Source organism: Leucoraja erinacea, chromosome 28 (genome assembly GCF_028641065.1).
Source record: "Leucoraja erinacea ecotype New England chromosome 28, Leri_hhj_1, whole genome shotgun sequence".
NCBI lineage: Eukaryota > Metazoa > Chordata > Chondrichthyes > Rajiformes > Rajidae > Leucoraja > Leucoraja erinaceus.
Window position 1 is genome coordinate 32394558 of NC_073404.1, and position 26302 is coordinate 32420859.

Genomic DNA, 26302 nt, shown 5'->3' on the forward strand with positions numbered 1-26302 from the left:
AGGCAACGTTTCGGGCCGAAACCCTTCAAAACCTTTTGAACTGTTGATCCAATAATTTAGTAAGTTTCTTTCAAACAAAATACAAGAAAATAAATATTATACCTGTTGTTGCGTTCTTTCTGCATGGATAACTTCAACGTTAATACCTTCGTAGATCAACTCACGAAACAACTCCTTTGCTCTTACAATAGACTGAACAAAGACCAGCACTGGAGGTGAAAAACCCTTTAAAGAATTTAAAGATTCACATATTGATGTAATTGAAACAATTCACACTATTACAATCTCAGACTGTACCTATGATGAAGGGAATACTTATGTAATGCTAAGAATGCGTCATGTTAATCTAGTTTAATGGTGTTATATAAAACATTTGATGAAACAATGAAAGTGGTTTAATGTGGAGTCATGCCATGAATCCGCATTGAATCAGTTGGCCTTGCCATGCAAAAAATGCCAAGTAGTTTTAGAGATGCAGCATTGAAACAGATCCTTTGGCCCACTGAGTCCATGCCAAGCATTAATCACACAGAAACATTGAAAGTAGGTGCAGGAGTAGGCCATTCTACCCTTCGAGCCAGCACCATCATTCAATATGATCATGGTTGATCATCCAGAATCAATACCCAGTTCCTTCATTTTCCCCATATCCCTTGATTCCGTTAGTCCTAAGAGATATATCTAACACTCTTGAATACAAAGAGTGAATTGGCCTCCTGTGACACCGAGAATTCCACAGATTCTCAACTCTCTGGATAAAAAAGTTTTTCATCTCAGTCCAAAATGACATCCCTTATTCCTAAACTGTGACCCCTGGTTCTGGACTCATCAACATAGGGAACATTTTTCCTGCATCTAGCCTGTACAATCCCTTAATAAATGTAAGGTACACAAAAATGCTGGAGAAACTCAGCGGGTGCAGCAGCATCTATGGAGCGAAGGAAATAGGCAACGGCTATAAGATCTCCTCTCATCCTTCGAAATTCCAGTGAATATAAGCCCAGTCGATCTATTCTTTCATCATATGTCAGTCCCGCCATCCCAGGAATTAACCTGGTGAGCCTACACTGCACTCCTTCAATCGCAAGAATGTCCTTCCTCAAATTAGATGAGCAAAACTGCACACAATACTCCAGGTGCAGTCTCACCAGGGCCCTGTACAGCTGCAGTAAGACCTCCTTGCTCCTATACTCAAATCCTCTCGCTATGAAGGCCAACATGCCATTTGCTTCCTTCACTGCCTGCTGTCCCCGCATGCTTACTTTCAGTGACTGATGTACAAGGACACCCAGGTTTCATTGCACCTCCCTTTTTATTAATCTGACACCATCCGGATAATAATCCGCCTTCTTGTTCTTGCCACCAAAGTGGATAACCTCACATTTATCCACATTATACTGCATCTGCCCACTCACCCAACCTATCCAAATCACCCTGCAGCCTCATAGCATCCTCCTTGCAGCTGATACTGCCATCCTGCTTTGCGTCATCGACAAACTTGGAGATGTTACATTTAATGCCTTTGTCTAAATCGTGAATATATATTGTAAATAACTGGGGTCCCAGCACTGAGTCTTGCGGTACCCCACTTGTCACTGCATGTTCACACTGGTTCTGTTATTCGATTTTCTCATTCACTCCCTGCACATTAAAGGCAATGTACAGAGGCCAATTAATGGCAAGATTATGTATATTTTCATAGTAAAGAAGGCAAATGCAATGTTAGCATTAATTTTGAGGGGAATAGAATATAAAACCAGGGTTGTAAACCTGAGGCTTTATAAGGCATGGGTCAGGCATTTGGAGTATTCTGCGCAGTTTTGGGCCCATTGCTGAGGAGGGATGTGCTGGCGTTGGAGAGGATCCAAAGGTTTATGAGAATGACGCCAGGAACAATTGCATTAATGCATGACGAACGTTTGACCGCTCTGGGCCTGCATTCGCTGGAGTTTAGAAGGACGAATTGAAACCTCAGAAACTTAACTAATAGTAGAAGGCATGGATAGAGTGGATGTGGAGAGGATGTTTCCACTCGTGGGAGAATCTAGGCCCAAAGGGGACAGCCTCAGAATAAAGGGATGTAACTTTAGAAAGATGAGAAGAAATTTTAGTCAGAGTGTGGTGAATCTTTGGAATGCATTGCCACAGAGGCCAAGTCATTGACTATATTTAAAGTAGAGATTGACAGGTTCTTGATTAGTATGCCACTGGGGTGATGAGGGATTTCAATATGCAGGTAGACTGGGAAAATCAGGTTGGTTCAGGACCCCAAGAAAGAGAGTTTGTAGAGTGCCTCCGAGATGGATTCTTAGAACAGCTTGTAAAGGAGCCGACCAGAGAAAAGGCAATTCTGGATTTAGTGTTATGTAATGAACCGGATTTAATAAAGGACCTCGAGGTAATGAGCTATTAGGAGGCAGTGGCCATAACATGGTCAGGTTTAATCTACAATTTGCCAGATTTGATAAGAGAACTCGAGGTAAAGGAACCGCTTGGAGGTAGTGATCATAATATGATTAGTTTTAATCTGCAATTTGAGAAGGAGAAAATTATATCGGAAGTGGCAGTGATGGTTGAACAAAGGGGACTATGAAGGCATGAGAGGGGAGCAGGCCATAGTAGACTGGAAAGGGATCCTAGCAGGAATGACGGTGGAACAGCAATGGCAGGAATTTCTGGGCATAATCCAGAAGACGCAGGATCATTTCATTCCAAAAAGGAAGAAAGATTCTAAGGGAAGTAGGAGGCAACCGTGGCTGACAAGGGAAGTTAGGGATAGAATAAAACTAAATGAAAAAATGTATAACACAGCAAAGAGTAGCCGAAAGCTAGAGGATTGGGAAACCTTCATCAGACAACAGAAGGAAACAAAACGGGCAATATGGGCTGAAAAGATGAAGTACGAGGGGAAGCTGGCCAGGAATGTAAAGAAGGACAGTAAAAGCTTCTTTAGATATGTTAAGGGAAAAAGAGTAACAAAGTTAAATGTGGGTCCCTTGAAGGCAGACACGGGTGAAATTATTATGGGTAACAAGGAAATGACCGAAGAGTTGAACAGGTACTTCGGATCTGTCTTCACTAAGGAAGACACAAACAATCTCCCAGATGTACTGGAGGACAGAGGATCCAAGGGGGTAGAAAAACTGAAAGAAATTTTCATTAGGCGAGAAATAGTATTGGATAAGCTAATGGGACCCAAGGATGATAAATCCCCTGGGCCAGATGGTCTGCATCCCAGGGTCCTCAGGGAGGTGGCTCTAGGATTAGTGGACGCATTGGTGATCATTTTCCAATGTTTAATAGATTCAGGATTAGTTCCTGTGGATTGGAGGATAGCTAATGTTATCCCACTTTCCAAGAACGGAACGAGAGAGAAAATGGGGAATTACAGACCAGTTAGCCTGACTTCGGTGGTGGGAAAGATGCTGGAGTCAATTATTAAAGAGGTAATAATGGGGTATTTGAATAGCAGTAAAAGGATTAGTCCAAGTCAACATGGATTTATGAAAGGGAAAACAAGCTTGACTAATCTTTTGGAATTTTTTGAAGATGTGACAAGTAAAATGGATGAAGGGGAGCCAGTGGATGTAGTGTATCTAGACTTTCAGAAAGCCTTTGATAAGGTGCCGCATGGGAGACTGGTGACTACAATTAGAGCACATGGTATTGGGGGTAGGGTGTTGACATGGATAGAAAATTGGTTGGCAGACAGGAAACAAAGAGTAGGAGTGAACGGTTCCTTTTCAGAATGGCAGGCAGTGGCGAGTGGAGTGTCGCAAGGCTCGGTGTTGGGGCCGCAACTGTTTACCATATATATTAATGATTTGGAAGAGGGAATTAGGAGCAACACTAGCAAGTTTGCAGATGACACAAAGCTGGGTGGCAGTGTGAACTGTGAAGAGGATGTTAGGAGGTTGCAGGGTGACCTGGACAGGTTGAGTGAGTGGGCAGATGCGTGGCAGATGCGCTATAACCAGGGGGCAGATTATTATCTCAATGGGGTTAGGTTAGGTAAGGGGGAGGTGCAGCAAGACCTGTGTGTCCTTGTACACCAGTCACTGAAAGTTGGCGTGCAGGTCAAGTCAAGTCAAGTTTATTCGTCACAGCAGGTACAGCAGGCAGTGAAGAAAACTAATGGAATGTTGGCCTTCATAACAAGAGGATTCAGTATAGGAATAAACAGGTTCTTCTGCAGTTGTATAGGGCTCTGGTAAAACCACATCTGGAGTATTGTGTATAGTTTTGGTCTCCTAATTTGAGGAAAGGCATGCTTGTAATTGAGGCAGTGCAGCGTAGGTTCACGAGATTGATCCCTGGGATGGCGGGACTGTCATATGAGGAAAGATTGAAAAGACTAGGCTTGTATTCACTAGAGTTTAGAAGGATGATGAGATATCTTATAGAAACATATAAAATTATAAAATAACTGGACAAGCTAGATGCGTGAAAAATGTTCCCAATGTTGGGCGAGTTCAGAACCAGAGGCCAGTCTTAGAATAAAGGGGAGGCCATTTAAGACTGAGGTGAGAAAAAACTTTTTCACCCAGAGAGTTGTGAATTTGTTGAATTCCCTCCCACAGAGGGCAGTGGAGGCCAAATCACTGGATGGATTTAAGAGAGTTAGATAGAGCTCTAGGGGCTAGTGGAATCAAGGGATATGGGGAGAAGGCAGGCACAGGTTATTGATTGGGGACGATCAGCCATGATCACAATGAATGGCGGTGCTGGCTTGAAGGGCCGAATGGCCTCATCCTGCACCTATTTTCTATGTATGGGTGCCAAAGAATGGGGTTGAGAGGGAAAGATAGGTCAGGCATGATTCAATGGCAGAGTAGACTTGATGGGACCGCTTGGCCTAATTCAGCTCCTATGATCTTATGAATTTCCCCAGTTTCGCTGTAAACGGATGACCATGAGATGGAATGGAACAAAGGTTAGTTATTCACACAAGTTCGAATTACACTAATCACCTACCATTTTAATTAAATATTAAATAATTGTTCATAATATGCATTTCATAAAGATATTAAGAGACAAAATGGATATAATGTTTGAAGTAATAGGTAGAAACATTTGATGTGACAAGTAAGGAAATCAGTGTTTTATTTTTTTTTTAAATTTTATAAAAGTCAGTGCATTACTGAAAGATGTCAAAGTTAATAATTGGTGCCAGAGTGTAAATTACACAAGTACACTACACACTACACGGTGACCTGCGTGGGTTTCCCCGGGGGGGTTAGTTTCAACACTCCAAAGACGTACAGGTTTGTAGGCTAATTGGCTTGGTAAAGTTTGAAATTGTCCCAAGTGTATAATAGTAGCAATGTTACAAAATGTTGAGATTTAAAAAATCAAGTCTGCAATTTATCCCATCAGATAAAGCATAAAAAGAAGTTTAATTTGACACCTAATTCACTTTCATATCTCAAGTATTTAAAATGTTATGGCCATTTTCATACTCGGAAATTAGCATCTTGTTCCCTATTGATTTTCTATGGACATAACAAAAAAGCTGTGACCGTGGACAGTCAAAAGCCCATACCTTTCTTAAAAATTAAGAGAACTGAATGAAATTTTCAGTTATCATAGATTGAAGCATTCTGAAACAAATATAAAATAATCTTACTTGGATGACCTGAAATTAAAGCATATAATTAGTTTGTTACCCAATTGTAGCTAATTTCAGACTTCAATTACTAGATCTAAACATCTATCCATTTCTTAATAAATGATTAACATTTTTAAATAGCCTAAGTGTCCAAATAATATTCACAAATAATTCACAATAAAACATGATTTTTAAATCTCATTTAGATTAATTTATAGGCCAAATGGAAGGAATTTACTGTTCAATTGCTGTAAATTAAAGTCCATTTAAATCAGCTTTCTAGTGGGATCCTGTGAACGCGCTGGTTTAGAACGTTCACATTGCGCTAGATTTTGCCCTCAAATGCCCAGAAAAATACTGCGGGATATAATGGGGCCCAAATGAGCTACTCGCAACATTAAACTTTGTATAAAGGGATCTTAAGAAGCCCTTTTTAACGTAAAAATAAACAGCCTACCTTCCGTTTTCCCCTGTATGAGATCCGACCCGTTGTCGACGGTCTGGGGTTTAGAGGTTAATTTTTAACCTACTATAACAAGTAAAGAAAGCCCTTAAAATTAAAGCTACGGAATTTTCCAGCGATTTTTCGTTAATAATTAACTAGGCTGAAAAACCTCGATTTGAACAGCCTAAGGAAAATAGCGTTTTAAACCCGCCCCCCCCCCCCTCTAAACGGCGCCAAAATCGCGCACACGGGCTGGGACAGATTTTCAGCGACGCTTCAGGTAGGCTTTGCAACATACCTAATAATAGTATTGGCATGCGGGGATCGCTGGTCCGTACGGACTGTGTGGGCCGAAGGGACTGTTTCCGCACTGTATTTCTAAACTAAACTAATTACTATCAGAAATATTCAAACAGAACAACATTATGTTAGTCTTGGATGTTGTTCATTTACTGATATAATTGAAATATTAAGCCCAAGTTGGCAGAAAATCTTTTATTGTGCAATGCTTATCCAACATCACACAAATAATTAAATCCCAAACAGGACTCCAGCAGATCACACACTGAGTACTAAATCATGATCATTTCAACTTCAAACAGCTAAATAGTTAGACATTATATATGATGACAATTACCTTTTTAATCAGGTCTCGCATTGCCAGCAATTTCCCATTTTCTGTTCCGACAAAAAGTAATTCCTGCTCCACAGTCTCTACAGCTGAATTCCTAAAAGGAAAAAATAGAACCAAATGTTCATCAGTCATTAGGGCAGAATTAGGTCATTGGCCCCTGGAGTCGACTCCACTGTACAATGGCAGCTGATCTATCGAATGGAAACATCCTCTCCACATCCACTCTATCCAGGCCATTCACTATTTGGTAAGTTTCAATGAGGGCCCCCACCCCTCATCCTTCTAAACTCTGCCCAGTGCAATCAAATGCTCTTCATATGTTAACCTAATCATCTCCAGCATCATTCTCGTAAACTTCCTTTGGACCTTTTCCAACACCAGCACATCCCTCCTCAGATATGGAGCACAAAACAGTTCACAATACTCCAATTCAACTTGCAAATTAACATTTTGGGAATCCTGCATCAGCACTCCCATGTCCCTTTGCACCTCTAATTTCTGAACCCATTCAGAAAGTAGTCGACAACTTTATATAGGTATGTTACAAAACCTACCTGAATCGTCATTGGGAATCTGCCCTCAGCCATGTCCGCGTTTTGGCGCTGTTTGGAGGGGGCGGGTTTAAAACACGATTTTTACTAGGCTGTTCTAATCGCAGATGTTCAGCCTAGTAAATCATTAACGAAAAATCGCTGCAAGACCCGGTCGCAAAAGGTATTATTAGTTTTATAGGCCTCGATAATATAGTTATAATAATTTTAAAATGACTTTCTCACTCCGCAACCTCTCGCAGCCCCAGGGTTTTATAAAGCAAACAATTAAAGGTATGTACCTTATTTTTACATTAAATGGGGCATATATATAACCCTGTAATTAAAGTTATCTATGGCGAGTAGTTCATTTTGGGCTTTTTATATCCCGCAGTATTTTTCTCGGCATTTGAGGGCACTAATCCAGCGCGATGTCAACGTTCTAAACCAGCGCGTTCACATGAACCCACTAGAAAGCCGATTTAAATGGGCATTTATTTACAGCAATTGAACACTAAATTCCTTCCATTTGGCCTATAAATTAATGTAAATTAGATATAAAAATCATGTTATATTGTGAATTATTTGTGAATAATCTTTGGACACTTAGGCTATTTAAAAATGTTAATCTTTCCTTAAGAAATGGGCTTTTGACTATCCAAGATCACAGCTTTTTTGTAATGTCCATTGAAAATCAATAGGGAACAAGATGCTAATTTCCGAGTATGAAAATGGCCATAACTTTTTTAATACTTGAGATATGAAAGTGAATTTGGTGTCAAATTAAACTTATTGTTATGCTTTATCTGATGGGATAAATTGCAGACTTGATTTTTTAAATCTCAAAATTTTGTAACATTGCTACTTTATACCTACCACCAAACTCTCCCAACCTGTCCAAGTCCTTCTGCAGAGTCCCTGCTTCCTCTACACTACCCACCCCTCCACTTATCTTCGTATCATCTGCAAACATGGTCGTAAAGTCTTCAATTCCCTCATCCAAATTATTGATATACAACGTGAGGAGTCGCAGCCCCAGCACCAACCGTTACAGAACTCCGCTACTCACCAGCAGCCAACCAGAAAAAGCCCCCTTTACTGCCACTCTGCCTTCTGCCATTAAGCCAACCTTCGAGACATGCTAGTATCTCTCCTCAAATACCATGGGCTCTCATCTTCTTCAACAGCCTTGTGAAAACCCAAGTAAACAGCATCCATTGACACTTTGTCTATTTAATTTAATCCTGCGATTTACTTCCTGAAATAACTGGTTTGGGACCCTTCTTCAAACCCAGTCTCAGAGTTGGTGGCCTGGTGTTAGTCTGCAGGGTCATGGTCAAGGGGTGGGTATGAGGCATCGGAGCTGGCACCTGGCCCCTGAATGGTATAGGTCCGTTTGCTGGACTACAATGGCAACCCCCTTGGCAGCGGGTTTGATAACAATATTGGTATTGTTATTGAGTGAGCGCGGGGTCTGGTGGGAAATGATGACCTAGAGAGAAATATAAGTAGGTTTTCAGTAGGCAAGATGGGTGAGGGATGTGCAGAACAAAGGGAATAAATGTAATAGATCCAATCCAAAGAGTTTAATGGAGTCTGTTAACAGTTCATTAAACTTCTTTGTATCATATACAGTAAATGGTGAAGAGAGTGGCACAGTGGCACAACGTCAGAGTTACTGCCTTCCAGCACCAAAGACCCGGGCTCGATCCTGACTACGGGTGCTGTCTGTACAGTTTGTATGTTCTCCCTGTGACTTTCCGGTTTCGTCCCACATTCCAAAGACATACAGGTTTGTAGGTTCATTGGCATCAGTTAGTTGTATAAAAAACTATAATAATAATAATAATATCTTTTATTGTCATTGCACGTCAGTGCAACGAGATTTAGTATGCAGCTCCAACCGATGAAAAAGAAAGGTAAAATAAATAAATAAGCTGTGTGTCATGACCATCCGAGGGAGACAGTCCATGGGGGGATGGGGGGCACTCAGCAGGGCCGGTTCAGAGCCGCTATAGCTCTTGGAATAAAGCTGTTTCTGAGTCTGGAGGTTCGGGCATAGAAGGCCTTGTAACGTCTGCCGGAGGGAAGTAGTTCAAACAGTCCGTTACAGGGGTGTGATGAGTCTTTATGGATGCTGACGGCCTTCCTGAGGCACCGTATGGGGTGATCACTGGTTGGTGTGGACTCTGTGGGCCAAAGGACCCGTTTCCACGCTACATCTCAAAGGTCATTGAGTCATAAATTGTGGAAACAGGCCCTTCAACCCAACTCACCCACACCGGCGAACAATTTCTCAGCTACACAAGTCCCACTGGCCTGCGCTTGGTCCATATCCTTCCAAACCTGTCCTATCCATGTACCTGACTGTTTCTTAAACGATGGGATAGTCCCAGCCTCACCTACCTCCTCTGGCAGCTTGTTTTAAAGTTTAAAGAAGGGAAAGTTCGGTTCACTCCTGTGGAAGGAATATAGATGCTCAGCAGCAAATCACCCAAACCAGAGCCATTCTAATTCTCCATTCCATTCAACTCTAGGCTTTCAGTTTGTGGCCTCCTACATTGTCACAACAAATCCAACACAAGCTCGAAGAATAACACGTCATCTTCCCTTTAAACATATTACAACATTCCAAGCAGAATATTGAATGCATCTACTTTAGATAGTTCACTTCCTCTCTGTGTGTATCACATTACACAAAGCATCCTTTTAATGTGTTAGCTGCCCCCATTAGATCATGTGGACGTGCTCTTCCATAGATACTCCCTTTGTTCTCTCCTCCCTTCCACCTACTCTCTACTGAAATCAAAATTTATTTTTCTCTTATCAAGTTCCTACGAAGGGTGCCAGTCCAGAAATATTAACTGTTCCTTCTTTCTCAGACTCTGCCCAGCCTGCTGAGCATTTCCATCAGGTGAAATTTAGCCTTCAGAAATGAGAAGTGACTTAGTTTAATTTTGGTTTGGAGATACAGCGTGGAAACAGGACCTTCGGCAAACTGGGTCCACACCGACCAGCGATCCCCGCATATTAACACCAACCTACACACACTAGGGACAATTATTTTTTAACATTTACCAAGCTAATTTACCTACGTTCCTGTGCATCTTTGGACTGTGGGACGAAACCAAAAATCACGGAAAAAACCCACGCAGGTCATGGGGAGAACGTACAAACTCGCTACAGACAGCAGATTCAGATTCAATTTTAATTGTCATTGTCAGTGTACAGTACAGAGACAACAAAATGCATTTAGCATCTCCCTTGAAGAGCGACATAGCAAACGATTTGAATAAAAAAATAATAAGTGTCCGGGGGGGGGGGGGGGTGTGGTGATTGGCAGTCACCGAGGTACGTTGTTGAGTAGAGTGACAGCCGCCGGAAAGAAGCGGTTCCTCGACCTGCTGGTTCGGCAACGGAGAGACCTGTAGCGCCTCCCGGATGGTAGGAGGGTAAACATTCCATGGTTGGGGTGAGAGGAGTCCTTGGTGATGCTGAGCGCCCTCCGCAGACAGCGCTTGCTTTGGACAGACTCAATGGAGGGGAGCGTGGAACCGGTGATGCGTTGGGCAATTTTCACCACCCTCTGCAATGCCTACCGGTCGGAGACAGAGCAGTTGCCATACCATACTGTGATGCAGTTGGTAAGGATGCTCTCGATGGTGCAGCGGTAGAAGTTCACCAGGATCTGAGGAGACAGATGGACCTTCTTCAGTCTCCTCAGGAAGAAGAGACGCTGATGAGCCTTCTTGATCAGAGTAGAGGTATTGTGGGTCCAAGAGAGGTCATCAGAGATGTTGACTCCCAGGAACCTGAAGCTAGAAACACGTTCCACCTCCGTCCCGTTAATGTGGATGGGGGTGTGCGTGCCGCCTCTGGACTTCCTGAAGTCTACAATGAGCTCCTTGGTCTTCTTGGAGTTAAGGGCCAGGTTGTTGTCAGCGCACCATGCTGCTAAGTGCTGGACCTCCTCCCTGTAGGCCAGCTCATCGTTGTTGCTGATGAGGCCAATCACCGTTGTATCATCTGCATACTTGATGATGGTGTTAGTACCATGTACAGGTGTGCAGTCATAGGTGAAGAGGGAGTAGAGGAGGGGGCTCAGCACACAGCCCTGAGGAACGCCGGTGTTCAGGGTGAGGGTTGAAGAGGTGTGCTTGTCTAACCTCACAGACTGGGGTCTGTTGGTTAGAAAGTCCAGTATCCAGTTGCAGAGGGAGGGGTCGATGCCCAGGTTACCGAGTTTGGTGATCAGTTTTGATGGAATAATGGTGTTGAATGCTGAGCTGTAATCGATGAACAGCATTCTTACGTAAGTGTCTCTGTTGTCGAGGTGGGAGAGGGCGGAGTGAAGTGCCGTTGAGATGGCATCCTCCGTACTCCTGTTCTTGCGGTAGGCAAACTGATAGGGATCCAGTGTGGGGGGTAGGCAGCTTTTGAGGTGTGCCAGGACCAGCCTCTCGAAGCACTTGGTGATGATGGGGGTAAGTGCAACTGGGCGGAAGTCGTTGAGGCTTGCCGCAGTGGAGTGTTTTGGCACTGGCACGATGGAGGTGGCTTTAAGGCAAGTGGGGACAACTGCTTGGGCAAGTGACAGGTTGAAGATGTCAGTCCAGACGTCTGTCAGCTGCGCAGCACAGGCCCTGAGCACGCGCCCGGGGATGCCGTCAGGGCCAGCAGCCTTACGTGCATTAGTCCTACTCAGTGCCACGTGCACGTCGTAGGGGGTGAGTGTGAGGGGTTGGTGATCGGCAGGTAGCACAGCCTTGATGGCTGTATCTAGATTGTCCCTGAATCCATAGCGACCATAGAAGTGATTAAGCTCCTCAAGGAAGGAGGCGTCGCTGGATGTGGGGGTGATGTTGGAGGGTCTGTAGTCCGTGATGGCCTGGATGCCTTGCCACATGCGTCTGGGGTCGGAGTTGTTGTTGAAGTGCTCCTCAATCCTGAGCTTATGGCAGTGCTTGGCCTTCCTGATGCCCCTCTTCAGGTTAGCCCTGGATGAACTGTAGGCTCGAGCATCGCCTGACCTGAAAGCGGTGTCCCATGCTTTCAGCAGTAGCCTGACCTCGCTGTTCATCCATGGCTTCTGATTCGGGTATATGGTCACCTGTTTGAGGGAGGTGACACTATTGATGGTGGAGTTTATAAAGTCCAGAACAGAGGATGTAGTCGGGATTGAACCCGGGTCTCCGGTGCTGCATTCGCTGTAAGGCAGAAGCTCTTCCTCTGCGACACCGTGCCGATAATGTAGTGGCAGTAGTATGGGAATTGCTAACCATCTTAACTTCCTTTCCCATACTGACTTTTCTCTCCTGGGCCTCTTTCATTGCCAGAGTTAGGCCACACGCTAACTGGATGTACAGCTGCTCGTATTCCGCTTGGCTAGTTCACAACCTAATGGCACGAGTATTAATTCTTTGATTTTAGGCAACTAATTACAAAAATAAAAGCCGCCTGTACCTCCACACCCCGCTCTTCTTTCCTGTGCCCCACCTGGATTTGCACCAATTTCTCTCCCCTAATTCTTTCCTCTGTACTGATAATTCACAACTCTTCTACCCTAACTCACACCGTTTCTCTTTTCATCTCTGACCTTTGTCCAACAATATGCCAATCAAAACCCTCCCTCACCTGTACCCACATAACTTGCTGGGGTTTGTCCTGCCTCTCTTCTCTTTCAGCAGCTTTCTCTCCCCCTCACCACAATCAGTCTGAAGAAGGGTCCTGACCTGACCGGTACGACTCACCCGTTGCAGCGGCCCCTACAGCCTGTCTGTCTTTTTTTTAATTTTTTGTTTAGTTAAATGTAGTGTTGGTGTTTTTTTAATACTGGTTTTAAATGTGTATATGTGGGGGGGGGGGGGGGGGAAAGGGGGAAACTGTTTAAAATCTCTTCCTTGTCCGGGAGACCCGACCTTTTCCTGTCAGGTCTCCGTTGTCGTTGGGGCCTAGCACCGTGGAGCGGCCTCCAACCTGAACGACCCGGGGGCTCGGGAGACTGCGGAGCACTCACCATCCTGCCGGCCTCGGAGCGTGGGGAGCGGTGGTGACTCGCTGCTGCGACTCGACTCCTGGGGCTCGGAGGCTCCAGCAACGCAGCCGCAGGTCCGGTGGACTGGGACATCGAGAGCTCGTGGGTCTGGGGGGAGAGCTCCCGCAACGCAACTTCTCCACCGCTTCCCAGAGCTCCGGCAACGCAACTTCTCCAGCCCGTGTCGCGGGGTTGCAACGACCCGGAGCGGGGACGTACATCGCCCGGCACAGCTTGGACATCGGGAGAGAAATGGAGAACAGGGGAGAGAAAAGACTTTGCCTTCCATCACAGTGGGTTCACTGTGATGGATGTTTGTGTGAATTAAATTGTGTGTATGTCTGTAGGAAATTGTCTTTGTTTGTATGGCTGTGGAAACGGAATTTCGTTTGAGCCTCACTGAGGCTCAAATGACAATAAATGGTATTGTATTGTATTGAGACATCACCTATCCATGTTCTCCAGAGATGCCACCTGACTTACTGAATAACTCCATCACTTTTATTCACCTGAAAACTGCCCGGGATGATGTGCCTCAGATATGTGAAGAAAACAGAGTTTATTTTTTAATTCATGAAGCAGAGTGGCGCAGTGGTAGAGTTGCGGCCTTACAGCACTTGCAGCGCCAGAGACCTGGGTTCGATCCTGACTACGGGTGCTGACTGTACGGTGTTTGTACGTTCTCCCCGTGACCTGCATGGGTTTTCTCTGAGATCTTCCGTTTCCTCCCACACTCCAAAGACGTACAGGGTTATAGGTTAATTGGCTTGCTATTAAAATGTAAATTGTCCCTAGTGTGGGTAGGATAGTGTTCGTGTGCGGGGTGGACTCGGTGGGCCGCTTTCTGCGCCTTATCTCCAAAAACTAAAAAAAGTGGACAAGGGACCTGACAAATAAGTATGTAATAATTAAATAGTAGGAAACGTTTTCCCAATTAACAAAGGGACCTACAATTAGAGAACAAAGGTTTGGGGACGGTAGCAAGAAGTTTGCAAGGGATCTGGAACCTGGAACGCAATTCCCAAGTTGAGTAGTGGCAGCAGATATTCTCACATTTAAGTATCTAGATGAGCTTTTGAATTGCCATGGCATAGATAGCTATGGACCAGGTGCTGACAAATGAGGTTAATTGTGGATAAAAAAACTGTAGAAATTATATTTCGTACAAACCTAGGTTTTAATGATAATAAATTGCATTCTATTCTATTCTATAAGGAAGGCAAAGTGGAGCAGCCTACTAGGAGCGGCCATGTGTTGAGGTGGAGTGCTCTATTTGGGGGCAAGTGTTGAGTGTAAGTGTTGAGGCTGGGCTCAAGCAGCTTAAGTGAGGAGGCTGGGCAAAGGCAGATGATACTGGACCCCAAGAAAGGGAGTTTGTGGAGTGCCTCCGAGATGGATTCTTAAAGCAGCTTGTACTGGAGCCTACCAGGGAACAAGCAATTCTGGATTTAGTGTTGTGTAATGAACCGGATTTGATAAGGGAACTAGAGGTAAAGGAGCCATTAGGAGATAATGACTATAATATGATTTTTAATCAACAATTTGAGAGGGAGAAGGGAAAATTGGAAGTGTCAGTATTACAGTTGAGCAAAGGGGGAGACATGAGGGAGGAGCTGGCCAAAGTTGACTGGAAAGAGACCCTAGCAGGGATGACAGTGGAACAACAATGGCAGGTATTTCTGGGAATAATACAGAAGGTGCAGGATCAGTTCATTCCAAAGAGGAAGAAAGATTCTAAGAGTAAGAGGCGACCGTGGCTGATCAGGGACGACAGGGACAGTATAAAAATAAAAGAGAAGTATAACAGAGCAAAGATGAACGGGAAGCCAGAGGATTGGGAAACTTTTAAAGAACAACAGAAGATAACTAAAAAGGCAATACGGGGAGAAAAGATGAAGTAGGAAGTTAAGCTAGCTAAGAATATAAAGGCGGATAATATAAGCTCCTTTAAGTATGTGAAGAGGAAAAAATAAGTTAAGACCAAAGTTGGACCCTTGAAGACAGAAACAGTTGAATTTATTCTGGGGAACAAGGAAATGGCAGACGAGTTGAACAGGTACTTTGGATCCGTCTTCACTAAGGAAGACACAAACAATCTTCCTGATATAGTAGTGGCCAGAGGATCAAGGGTGACGGAGGAACTGAAGGAAATCCACATTAGGCAGGAAATGGTGTTGGGTAGACTGATGGAATTGAAGGCTGATAAATCCCCAGGGCCTGATGGTCTGTATCCCTGGGTACTTAAGGAAGTGGCTCCAGAATTTGTGGATGCATTGGTGATCATTTTACAATGTTCTATAGATTCAGGATCAGTTCCTGTGGATTGGAGGGTAGCTAATGTTATTCCACATTTTAAGAAAGGAGGGAGAGAGAAAACAGTTAGCCTGACATCGGTGTTGGGGAAGATGCTGGAGTCAATTACAAAAGATGAAATAGCGGCACATTTGGATAGCAGTAGCAGGATTGGTCCAAGTCAGCATGGATTTACGAAGGGGAAATCATGCTTGTCTAATCTTCTGGAAGTTTGAGGATGTAACGAGGAAAATGGACAAGGGAGAGCCAGTGAATGTAGTGCACCTGGACTTTCAGAAAGCATTTGATAAGGTCTCACAGAGGAGATTAGTGGGCAAAATTAGAGCACATGGTATTGGGGGTAGGGTACTGACATGGATAGAAAATTGGCTGGCAGACAGGAAACAAAGAGCAGGGATTAACGGTCCCTTCAGAATGGCAGGCAGTGACTAGTGGGGTACAGCAAGGCTCGGTGCTGGGACAGCAGCTATTTACAATATACATTAATGATTTAGATGAAGGGATTAAAAGTAACATTAGCAAATTTGCAGATGACACAAAGCTGGGTGGCAGTGTAAACTGTGAAGAGGGTGCTATGAGGATGCAGGGTGACTTGGGCAGGTTGGGTGACTGGGCAGATGGATGGCAAATGCAGTTTAATGTGGATAAATGTGAGGTTATCCACTTTGGTGGCAAAAACAGGAAGGCAGATTATTATCTGAATGGTGTCAATTTAGGAAAAGGGGAAGTATAACGAGATCTGGGTGTCCTTGTTTATCAGTCACTGAAAATAAGCATGCAGGTACAGCAGGCAGTTAACAAAGCAAATGGCATGTTGGCCTTCATAACAACTGGAGTTGAGTATAGGAGCAAAGAGGTCATTCTGCAGTTGTACAGGGCCCTAGTGAGACAATACCTGGAGTATTGTGTACAATTTTGTTCTCAAAATTTGAGGAAGTACATTCTTGCTATTGAGGGGGTGCAGCGTAGGTTTACAAGGTTAATTCCCGGGATGACGGGACTCTCATGTTGAAAGAATGGAGCAACTGGGCTTGTATACACTGGAATTTAGACGAATTAGAGTGAATTTATTGAAACATACAAGATTATTAAGGGATTGGACATGCTAGAGGCAGGAAACATGTCCCCGATGTTAGGGGAGTCCAGAGACCAGGGGCCAAAATTTAAGAATAAGTGGTAGGTCATTTAGAATGGAGATGAGGAAAAACATTTTCACCCAGAGTTGTGAATAGACAATAGGTGCAGGAGCAGGCCATTTGGCCCTTTGAGCTAGCACCACCATTCAGTGTGAACATGGTTGATCATCCCAATCAGTACCCCGTTCCTGCCTTCACCACATATCCCCTGACTCCGCTATTTTTAAGAGCCCTATCTAGCTCTCTCATGAAAGCATCCAGAGAACCTGCCTCCATCGTCCTCTGAGGCAAAGAATTCCAGACTCACCACTATCTGTGAGAAAAAGTGTTTCCTCGTCTCCGTTCTAATGGCTTACTCCTTACTATTAAACTGTGGACTCCCCCAACATCGGGAATATGTTTCCAGCCTCTAGTGTGTCCAAGCCCTTAACAATCTTATATGTTTCAATGAGATGCCCTCTCTTCCTTCTAAGCCCCAGAGTGTACAAGTCCAGCTGCTCCATTCTCTCAGCATATGCCAATCCCGCCATCCCAGGAATTAACCTTTTAAACCTACGCTGCACTCCCTCAATAGCAAGAATGTCCTTCCTCAAATTAGGGGACCAAAACTGCACACTGTGTGGAATCCTCTGCCTCAGAAGGCAGTGGAGGCCAATTCTCTGGATGCTTTCAAGGGAGTGTTAAATCAAGCTCTTAAAGATAGCAACGTCAAGGGATCATGGGGCGAAGGCAGGAACAGGGTATTGATTGTGGATGATCAGCTCAAAGGGCCAAATCCTGCACCTATTGTCCATTATCGATTGTCTAAAATAAACTGAAGACTTTTCTTTTTAAGCTTAGCACAAACAATAAGTGTTCTTCTTATTCTCACCTTATACCAATTGATACAGAAACCACATTGTCCAAGTTCAGTTTACACCACTGCTCCACATCCATTGCAAATGTGGCACTGAACAAAGCTCGCCGCACATTGTGAGATGTACAGGCCAGGAAGATGGTGGCCAACTGATCTCGGAATCCGGATTTGCCATCCTCAAATAATTTATCCGATTCATCAACAACCAACCACTCAACTCTGAAATTCATCAATAGGAGCATTTTAGAAATCAGGACCATTTTAATTTACTTCTTACTAAACTATTTAAACATTAACTAATATAAACATATTCAAAATACTTCTGAAAGCCAATTGAGCCAAGAATTTAGTAACGTTCTCAGCACAGGTGACCCATGTTCTTACAAAAAGAGGGAGGTTGCATTCCTAGACAACAACCAGCATTGTGTCTTTCCATCCACACATGGCAAAGACATGCAAGATGAATAAATATACATTTTACATTAATTTATATGCTGCCCAACCCCATTCACATAAATTCTGCAGGAGGAAATATTACTATGCATCTCAAATTTTGGGCTAGTAATCTGCAAATTCCGTAATTTGTTTCCCGCACATCTGTTACGCAGGGATACTTTGTAAAAATTAATACTGATAGACAGCCTTTTCAAAACCATAAAAGTCACTTATTATTACAAATGATAAGACAGGCAGCATGCACCTGGTAATATTTTAAATAATACTTTCCTTTGAAGCATCAACAATGCAATATGGATTATGTAACAATAATCAGCTCTTTGCTACATAATACATTTTAATGCTCTATACCATCAGATATCGTGGTTAAAATAAAAGCTAAAATGTATGCTTCTCAGACCTAAAGAATAATTTTCAAATATACACAATATCAATTTATAGAGCACTATTTTATGCTAGTATTGATACAGTTGAATCATGATCTGCTAATCTGTGTTAATTGCTTGTCATCCACTAACCCGAGCTGTCTACTATAATGGAATTGACTAGTAAGCACGCGAAAAAAAAAGCTTATCACTACACCTCGGTACAAGTGACAATGAAAGGATCTAAATTACATATTATTAATTTATTTTGTGGCAACATATAAGTCAGAAGACAATTGAGGAAAAAAAATCCAATGGTTTAATTCGACACTTTAACATATTCTAAACAACAAGCTTTTTCACCCATTTCCCCTTTCCTTTTACAAAGAATGCCCGACTGGATATGGATTCAAAAACGATAGGCACCTATCTATGCCTCTCATGACAGTTTGGATTAAAAGTATAAGGAGGATTTTTAACTGTGGGTGCATCTTACTATGATTACCAATAATGCTTTCAGCAAAAGCGGCTTGCAATTAGAAGTACATACATACATTTATTTTTCACTTCCAACCCAAGAGGCACATAAACCAAAATGTAGAATGCCTTCTGCCATTGCTAATGATTTTAACTATCGCAGTAAACTTGCAGTAACACATGGAGTGATTTAGCCAAATTAGATCTGCATAACTGTGGAAAATGAGGAACTTCTCATTTAAATTTTATATTGATATCTGATGTAGCTAATAAAAAATGACAGTACAATATGCAACATTTACAACCTGGAATGCTTGTTGCACATAATTTAAAGTACATACCCTAAAACACAATCATAATCCACCAGAAGACTACCTTTCATGCCCTAAAAAGCATTAATATATTGTCAACGGCATGCTCACTTCATCAAGTCGAGAAATTGGGATGTCATGTCACAATTGTACAAATTGTTGGTTGGATTACTCTGGTTGCCATGCAGTAGAAAGGATGTGATGAGAAGAATATTGCCTGGACAGAAGGGCTTGAGTCATAAGCAGACATTGGATGGGCTGCATCTGCTTTCCCTGGTGCAAAAGTGTTTGAGGGGTGATCGTACAAAGGTTTATAAAATTATGAGGGGCATAGAGAGGGTAGACAGTCAGAGCCTAGGAGAGTCTAAAATGAGAGGGAATCAGTTGAAGATGAGGAGAAACATTTAAGAGGGTTTTAGATGGGCACATGGGTATGCGGCGAATGGAGGAATACGATCGTGTGCAGGCTCAGGAGAATAGTTTAATTGGGCATCATGTTTGGCATGGACATTGCAGGCCGAAGTACCCATTCCTGTTCTGTATTGTTTTGTGTTCAATGTTCTCTATTTTCAGACTCATCAAGAGCTAACAAAACTCTCTGAAGGCAAGGGGATCTGACGGGCATGTTTTTTCCATGCAGTTGTGTGGGTATATGAAAGGGCTGAGAGCCAGATACAGTTACAATAATATAATAATAATAATAATAAATTTATTTATATAGCACATTTATAGTCAATGTTCAAAAGACCTTTAGGAAAGTACATGGATGGGAAAGGTTTAGAGTGATATAGGCCAAATGAAGTGAAATAGGATTAGTGTCAGTATGCATGTTGGTGCACATGGATAAGTGGGGCTGAAGAGATTGATCCATGTTGTATAGTTCTACGCATCAACTATAGCTTCTCAGCAACATTTGTGAAAAAAAGTGATAGCATCAAACCTGCTGAGGTCCAGTGCTGGGGGCTCCAGCTTCAACAGGTAAATCAGTCTGTTTGGAGTTGTCACCAAAATATCTGGAGACAAAGAAAATAATTTCAACAAACATGGTTGCGAAAAGTCAGAAAGCTGAACCACAGTAGTCATCACTGTAATTTAGAAACATGTGTTTCACAAAAAAATCCTTGCCCATGAAGTTTCCTCATGTTTTTACCATTCTTTCCCCCATCACAAAAGTGTGGGATAGTTTAACTGCAGACAATTCCAACGACAAAAACAGACAATACTTCTTCTTACGTATGGCGTGCACAGCCTAGAGTTGTAGAACAACTTGTTCTATTTGATCTTATTTGATTGTGCACGCCGGGTTGATTGCATTAGTCAAAACAGGGCGGACCACGTGAAAGTTGCAATCTTCCACCCCTCACAATACTTCAAGGGCAAGGGTACCAACAACAGCCGAACCCTGATCTGAAGCCCATCTTTTCCCACCCATTTTAACATTTTAAGTTAAAATATGCAGCCTTACTTACCAAATTTGTTTGAAGACTTGGGACCAAACTTTTTGGCAGCCTCAGTTGCTTTGTTGATCATGTGAATTCGAAAACCAATGCCTTCAGAGAGTTTTACTAGCTCTCGATAAGTCTGAAAATAGAGAACATTGAACACAAACAATACCGCACAGGAATGGGCACTTTGGCCTGCAATGTCCATACCAAACATGATGCCAAAGGAAACAAATCTCCTGTGCCTACACATGATCATATCCCTCCATTCCCCGCAAACCCATGTGCTCATGTCAAAGCTTCTTAAATGCCACTAACACACCTGCCCTGGCAGTACGTTCCAGGCACCCACTGTTTGAAAAAAACTTGCACCACGTATCTCCTTTAAACTTTACCCCTATCACCATAAAGCCCGTGACATATCCACTCCAAGAAAAATGTTCTCACTGATTACCCTATGACTCATAATTTTATATAATTCTATCAGGTCTCCCCTGAATTCTGACATTCCAGAGAAAACAATCCAAGTTTGTCTGACACCTCCTTATAGGTAATATCCTCCAATCCAGGCAGCATTCTGTTAAAACTCTTCTACACCCTTTCCAAAGCCTCCACATCCTTCCAGTTTTGGAGTGACCAGAACTGCATCCAATATTGCTAATATGGTTTAACCAAAGTCCCATAAAATTTAGTTTAGTTTAGAGAAACAGTGTGGAAACAGGCCCTTCAATAGGCCCAGCAAGTGCCTGCCAACCAGCGATCACCCTTATATTCATTCTACTCTACACACTAGGGACAATTTATAATTAACCAACAAACCTGAATGTCTTTGGAATATGGTGGGGAAACCGGAGCACCCAGAAAAAAATCCACATGGTCGCAAGGAAAACGCACAAACTCTGTGCACACAGCATGTGTAGTTAGGATTGATGCAAGATAGCAACTCTACCACTGCGCCTCTGTGCTCAACTCCGTTGCAACATGATTTCCTGACTGTTATACTCAGTGCCGGATTGGATAAAGGAACTTGAAGTTAATGAGCCATTAGGAGGTAGTGACCATAATATGGTCAGGTTTAATCTACAATTGGAGAGGGAGAAGAGTAGATCGGAGGTGTCGGTGTTACAGTTGAATAAAGGGGACTATGGGGGCATGAGGAGGAGCTGGCCAAGGTTGACTGGAAAGATACGCTAGCAGGGATGACAGTGGAACAACAATGGCAGGTATTTCTAGGAATAATACAGAAGGTGCAGGATCAGTTCATTCCCTAGGAGGAAGAAAGATTCCAAGGGGAGTAAGTGGTGACCGTGGCTGACAAGGGACATCAGGGATAGTATAAAAATAAAAGAGAAGTACAACGTAGCAAAGATGAGCTGGAAGCAAGAGGATTGAGCAATGTTTAAAAAACAGAAGATAACTAAAAAGACAATATGGGGAGAAAAGATGAAGTACGAAGGTAAGCTAGCCAAGAATATAAAGGAGGATTGTAAAAGCTTCTCTAGTTGTGTGAAGAGGAAAAAATTACTTAAGACCAAAGTTGGACCCTTGAAGACCGAAAAAGGTGAATTTATTATGGGGAACAAGGAAATGGCAGATGAGTTGAACAGGTACTTTGGATCAGTCTTCACTAAGGAGGACACAAACAATCTTCCTGATATAGTAGTGGCCAGAGCATCTGGGGTGACGGAGGAACTGAAGGAAATCCACATTAGGCAGGAAATGGTTTTGGATAGATTGATGGGACTGAAGGCTGATAAATCCCCAGGGCCTGATGGTCTGTAGCCCTGGGTACTTAAGGAAGTGGCTCTAGAAATCGTGGATGCATTGGTGATAATTTTCCAATGTTCTTTACACTCAGGATCAGTTCCTATGGATTGGAGGGTAGCTAATATTATCCCATTTTTTAAGAAAGGCAGGAGAGAGAAAACAGGGAATTATAGACCAGTTAGCCTGACATCGGTGGTGGGGAAGATGCTGGAGTCAATTATAAAAGGTGAAATAGCCGCACATTTTGGATAGCAGTAACAGGATCGGTCCGAGTCCGCATGGATTTACGAAGGGGAAATCATGCTCGACTAATCTTCTGGAATTTTTGAGGATGTAACTAGGAAAATGGACAAGGGAGAGCCAGTAGATGTAGTGTACCTGGACTTTCAGAAAGCTTTTGATAAGGTCCCACATAGGAGATTAGTGGGCAAAATGAGGGCACATGGTATTGGGGGTAGAGTGCTGACATGGATAGAAAATTGGTTGGCAGACAGAAAACAAAGAGTAGGGATTAACGGGTCCCTTTCAGAATGGCAGGCAGTGACTAGTGGGGTACCTCAAGGCTCAGTGCTGGTACCGCAGCTATTTACAATATACAACAAAGATTTGGATGAAGGGATTCAAAGTAACATTAGCAAATTTGCAGATGACTCAAAGCTGGGTGGCAGTGTGTACTGTGAGGAGGATGCTATGAGAATGCAGGGTGACTTGGACAGGTTGGTGGAGTGGGCAGATGCATGGCAGATGAAGTTTAATGTGGATAAATGTCAAGTCAATTTTATTTCTATAGCACATTTAAAAACAACTCTCATTGACCAAAGTGCTTTACATCAGTGCAGGTACTAACGTGCTACATACAGTGGTACATAGATCTAACAATACATACAAAAATATATACATACAGCGCTCCCTCAGAGGAACTCAAGAAACACTTGTGAGTAGAAATAAGTTTTAAGTCTAGACTTAAAAGAGTCGATGGAGGGGGGCCGTTCTGGTGGGAAGAGGGATGCTGTTCCATAGTCTAGGTGCTGCAACCGCAAAAAGCGCGGTCGCCCCCGAGCTTAAGCCTGGACCGCGGGATGGTCAGTAACCCCAAGTCGGCTGACCTGAGGGACCTGGAGGTAGTATGGTAGGTTAGCAGATTTTTGATGTAGGTGGGGGTAAGCCCGTTAAGGGCTTTGTATACATAAAGGAGGAGCTTGAAATTAATTCTGAACCACACTGGGAGCCAGTGGGGAGGCCAGAATCGGGGTGATGTGGTCCCTTTTTCGGGTGCCCGTCAGAAGTTGCAGTAATCAAGGCGGGAGGATGAGTGGATGATCTTTTCAAGGTTGTCAAATTGGAGGAATGGGTTTATTTTAGCTATCGTGCGAAGCTGGAAGAAGCTAGCTTTCATCACGGCATTGACTTGTTTGTCAAACTTCAAAGCGGAGTCAAATATCACTTCAAGGTTTTTGACGTGAGGTTTGAGTAAGGGGGTAAAGCTTCCAAGGCTGCCTGTTATCGTTTTGATGGAGTCCGAGGGGCCGAGCAGGATGACGTCAGACTTGCTCTCGTTTAGTTGGAGGAAACATGGTGGCAATGCTGAGGAATGTAATACCATAGTTTCAGAAGTTATATTGGCCTGACAAGTCCAACTGGTATCATTCACAAAATCATTGAATGCATTATGTTGCCTGCCTGGGCTTGATGATGTTAATACCAGTATTTTATAAACTATGTGTGTCAAAACCTTGTGTTTCTCAAGTAATTAAATGTTGTATTTAGGTAATCACCAATATGTCACCAAATGTCACCCATTCCTTCTCTCCAGAGATGCTGATTTTGGCCCGCCAGCTTTTTGTGTCTATCACCGATAACTTTGTCTAGCTGATAGGCTTGCTGTCAGAATCCTCTTTGGCACAAAACTTACCTGACTGGCAAGCTCTCGAGTGGGAGATAATATCAATGCCCTGAAACCTTGATTCATTGGCTGTTTTAGACATGTCAAGAGTGGGATGCAAAAAGCCAATGTCTTTCCAGATCCAGTTGGAGCACAGGCCAGGATTTCACGATTCTGTAACAGATATGTAATGTAAAACATTTATGGTCAACAATATATCAAAATAGTTGAATCAATTGATATTTAGTGACCAAGAAATACTTAAATTAATTTCATTTATCTGTGGTCTTCAAAATAAATGAAATGGTGTGCAATTATTTGCACAGCATTAATGAGTTTCAAATTCAATGCCTAAAAGGTGAACCTTTCCGAAAACCAGCAACACTCACACAATTTCTGCTTGTGCTTTGGGCCTGCAAATGAGATAATGAGGAGTCACGTTCCACCCTGCATCCACATGTACCGTGGTGTCTGTTATTAAATTTAAGAATCAGCAACTTTTCAACTTTCTTTTGGGAATATGCTGTAATGGCACAAATTCCCAATAGCAAGCTATTTTTGTATAAAACACAAAGGGCTGGATTAACTCAGTGTGTCCGACAAATATTTCAGGAAAACATGGACCTATTACTATTTTTTTCTTCTTTTAAAGGCAGTACTTTAGTCAAGCAGTACTTGTTTCCATTGAAGTTCTACGTTCTGTGTTTACTTCTGAATCCAGTGAAGAAAACGCACACTCTGGCATAGGTGGCTTGCAGTGGGTTGTTTGAATTGTTGTACGCTTTTCCCTTTCAGGGAGAGTTCACCAAGATCGGTTCTGTTGTTGTCCTCCAGTACATGGATAGGATAGGTTTGGAGGGATATGGGCCAAATGCAGGCAAGTGGGAATAGTGTAGTTGGGGCATGTTGGTCAGCCCTTTTGGCAAGTTAGGGCTGTTTCCACGATGTATAACCAAGACCCACATAGAGGTGATTCCTTTAAGTTGGTTGTGAAGCAGTAGATTGACAGATATTACTGTTGTGAAAGGGTAACTATAGAGGCACAAGGGAGTAGCTGGCTAAAATTGATTGGAAGGGGAGCTTAGCAGGAATGACAGTAGAATAGCAATGGCAGATGTTTCTGGGGGTAATTCAGAAGATCAGGATATTTTCATCTCAAAAAGGAAATATACCAAGGGAAGAATGAAGTAACCATGGCTGACAAAGGAAGTTGAAAAAAGCATAAAAGCAAAAGAGAAGGCATTAAATATGTCAAAGATCGGTGGAAAGATGGAGGATTGGGAAGCTTTTAAAATCCAAAAGAAGACAACTAAAATAAAAGTTAACAAATTAGCCAATAATATAAAAGAGGATACCAAAAGTTTCTACAGCTACACAAAAGAGGTAAGAGTGGACATGGCACTGCTGAAAAAGATGCTGGAAAAATAGTAATTGGGTATAAAGAAATGGCAGACAAACTGAATAAGCTTTTTGAGCCAGTCTTCATAGTAAAAGATAAAAAGGCAAAAATACCAGAAATTCAAGCTAGCCAGGGGGCAGAAGTTAATGCAGTTGCTAATACTGAGAAGATGCTCGAGAAGCTGAAAGGTCTGAAGGTGGATAAGTCACCTGGACCAAATGGACCACACCTCAGGCTTCTGAAAGAGTTAGCTGTAGAAATTGTGCAGGTATTAGTCACAGCTTTAAATAATCAATATAGTCAGGAATGTTTCCAGAAAATGGGAAAAATAGCAAACGTGACTCCACGCATCTGGAAAGCAGTGACAGAATCGGTCAATGTCATCATGGATCTATGAAAGGGAAATCATGCTTGACTAACCTTTTGGAATTTTTTTGAGGATGTATCAAGTAGAATGGATAAGGGAGGGCCAGTGGATGTGGTGCATTTGGACTTTCAAAAAACCTTTGACAAAGTCCCACACAAGAAATTAATGTGCAAAATTAGAGCACATGGTATTGGGGGTAGGGTATTGACATGGATAGAGAACTGGTTGGCAGACAGGAAGCAAAGTAGGAATTAACAGGTCCTTTTCAGAATGGTAGGCA

General features: G+C 42.9%; 1 protein-coding gene across 2 annotated transcripts in view; it reads right to left on the reverse strand.

Moving 5' to 3' along the window:
- ddx52 (DEAD (Asp-Glu-Ala-Asp) box polypeptide 52) overlaps positions 1 to 26302 on the reverse strand; it is a 64085-nt gene that overhangs the window by 15359 nt on the left and 22424 nt on the right. For both annotated transcript variants that reach the window (XM_055658219.1, XM_055658220.1), the window contains 6 exons: positions 24287 to 24430; positions 20635 to 20746; positions 20106 to 20178; positions 17572 to 17775; positions 6691 to 6781; positions 103 to 225 (listed from right to left, as the gene is read on the reverse strand). In XM_055658219.1, coding sequence (XP_055514194.1) covers positions 103 to 225; positions 6691 to 6781; positions 17572 to 17775; positions 20106 to 20178; positions 20635 to 20746; positions 24287 to 24430 — 747 coding nt within the window. The remainder of the gene's footprint in view (positions 1 to 102; positions 226 to 6690; positions 6782 to 17571; positions 17776 to 20105; positions 20179 to 20634; positions 20747 to 24286; positions 24431 to 26302) is intronic.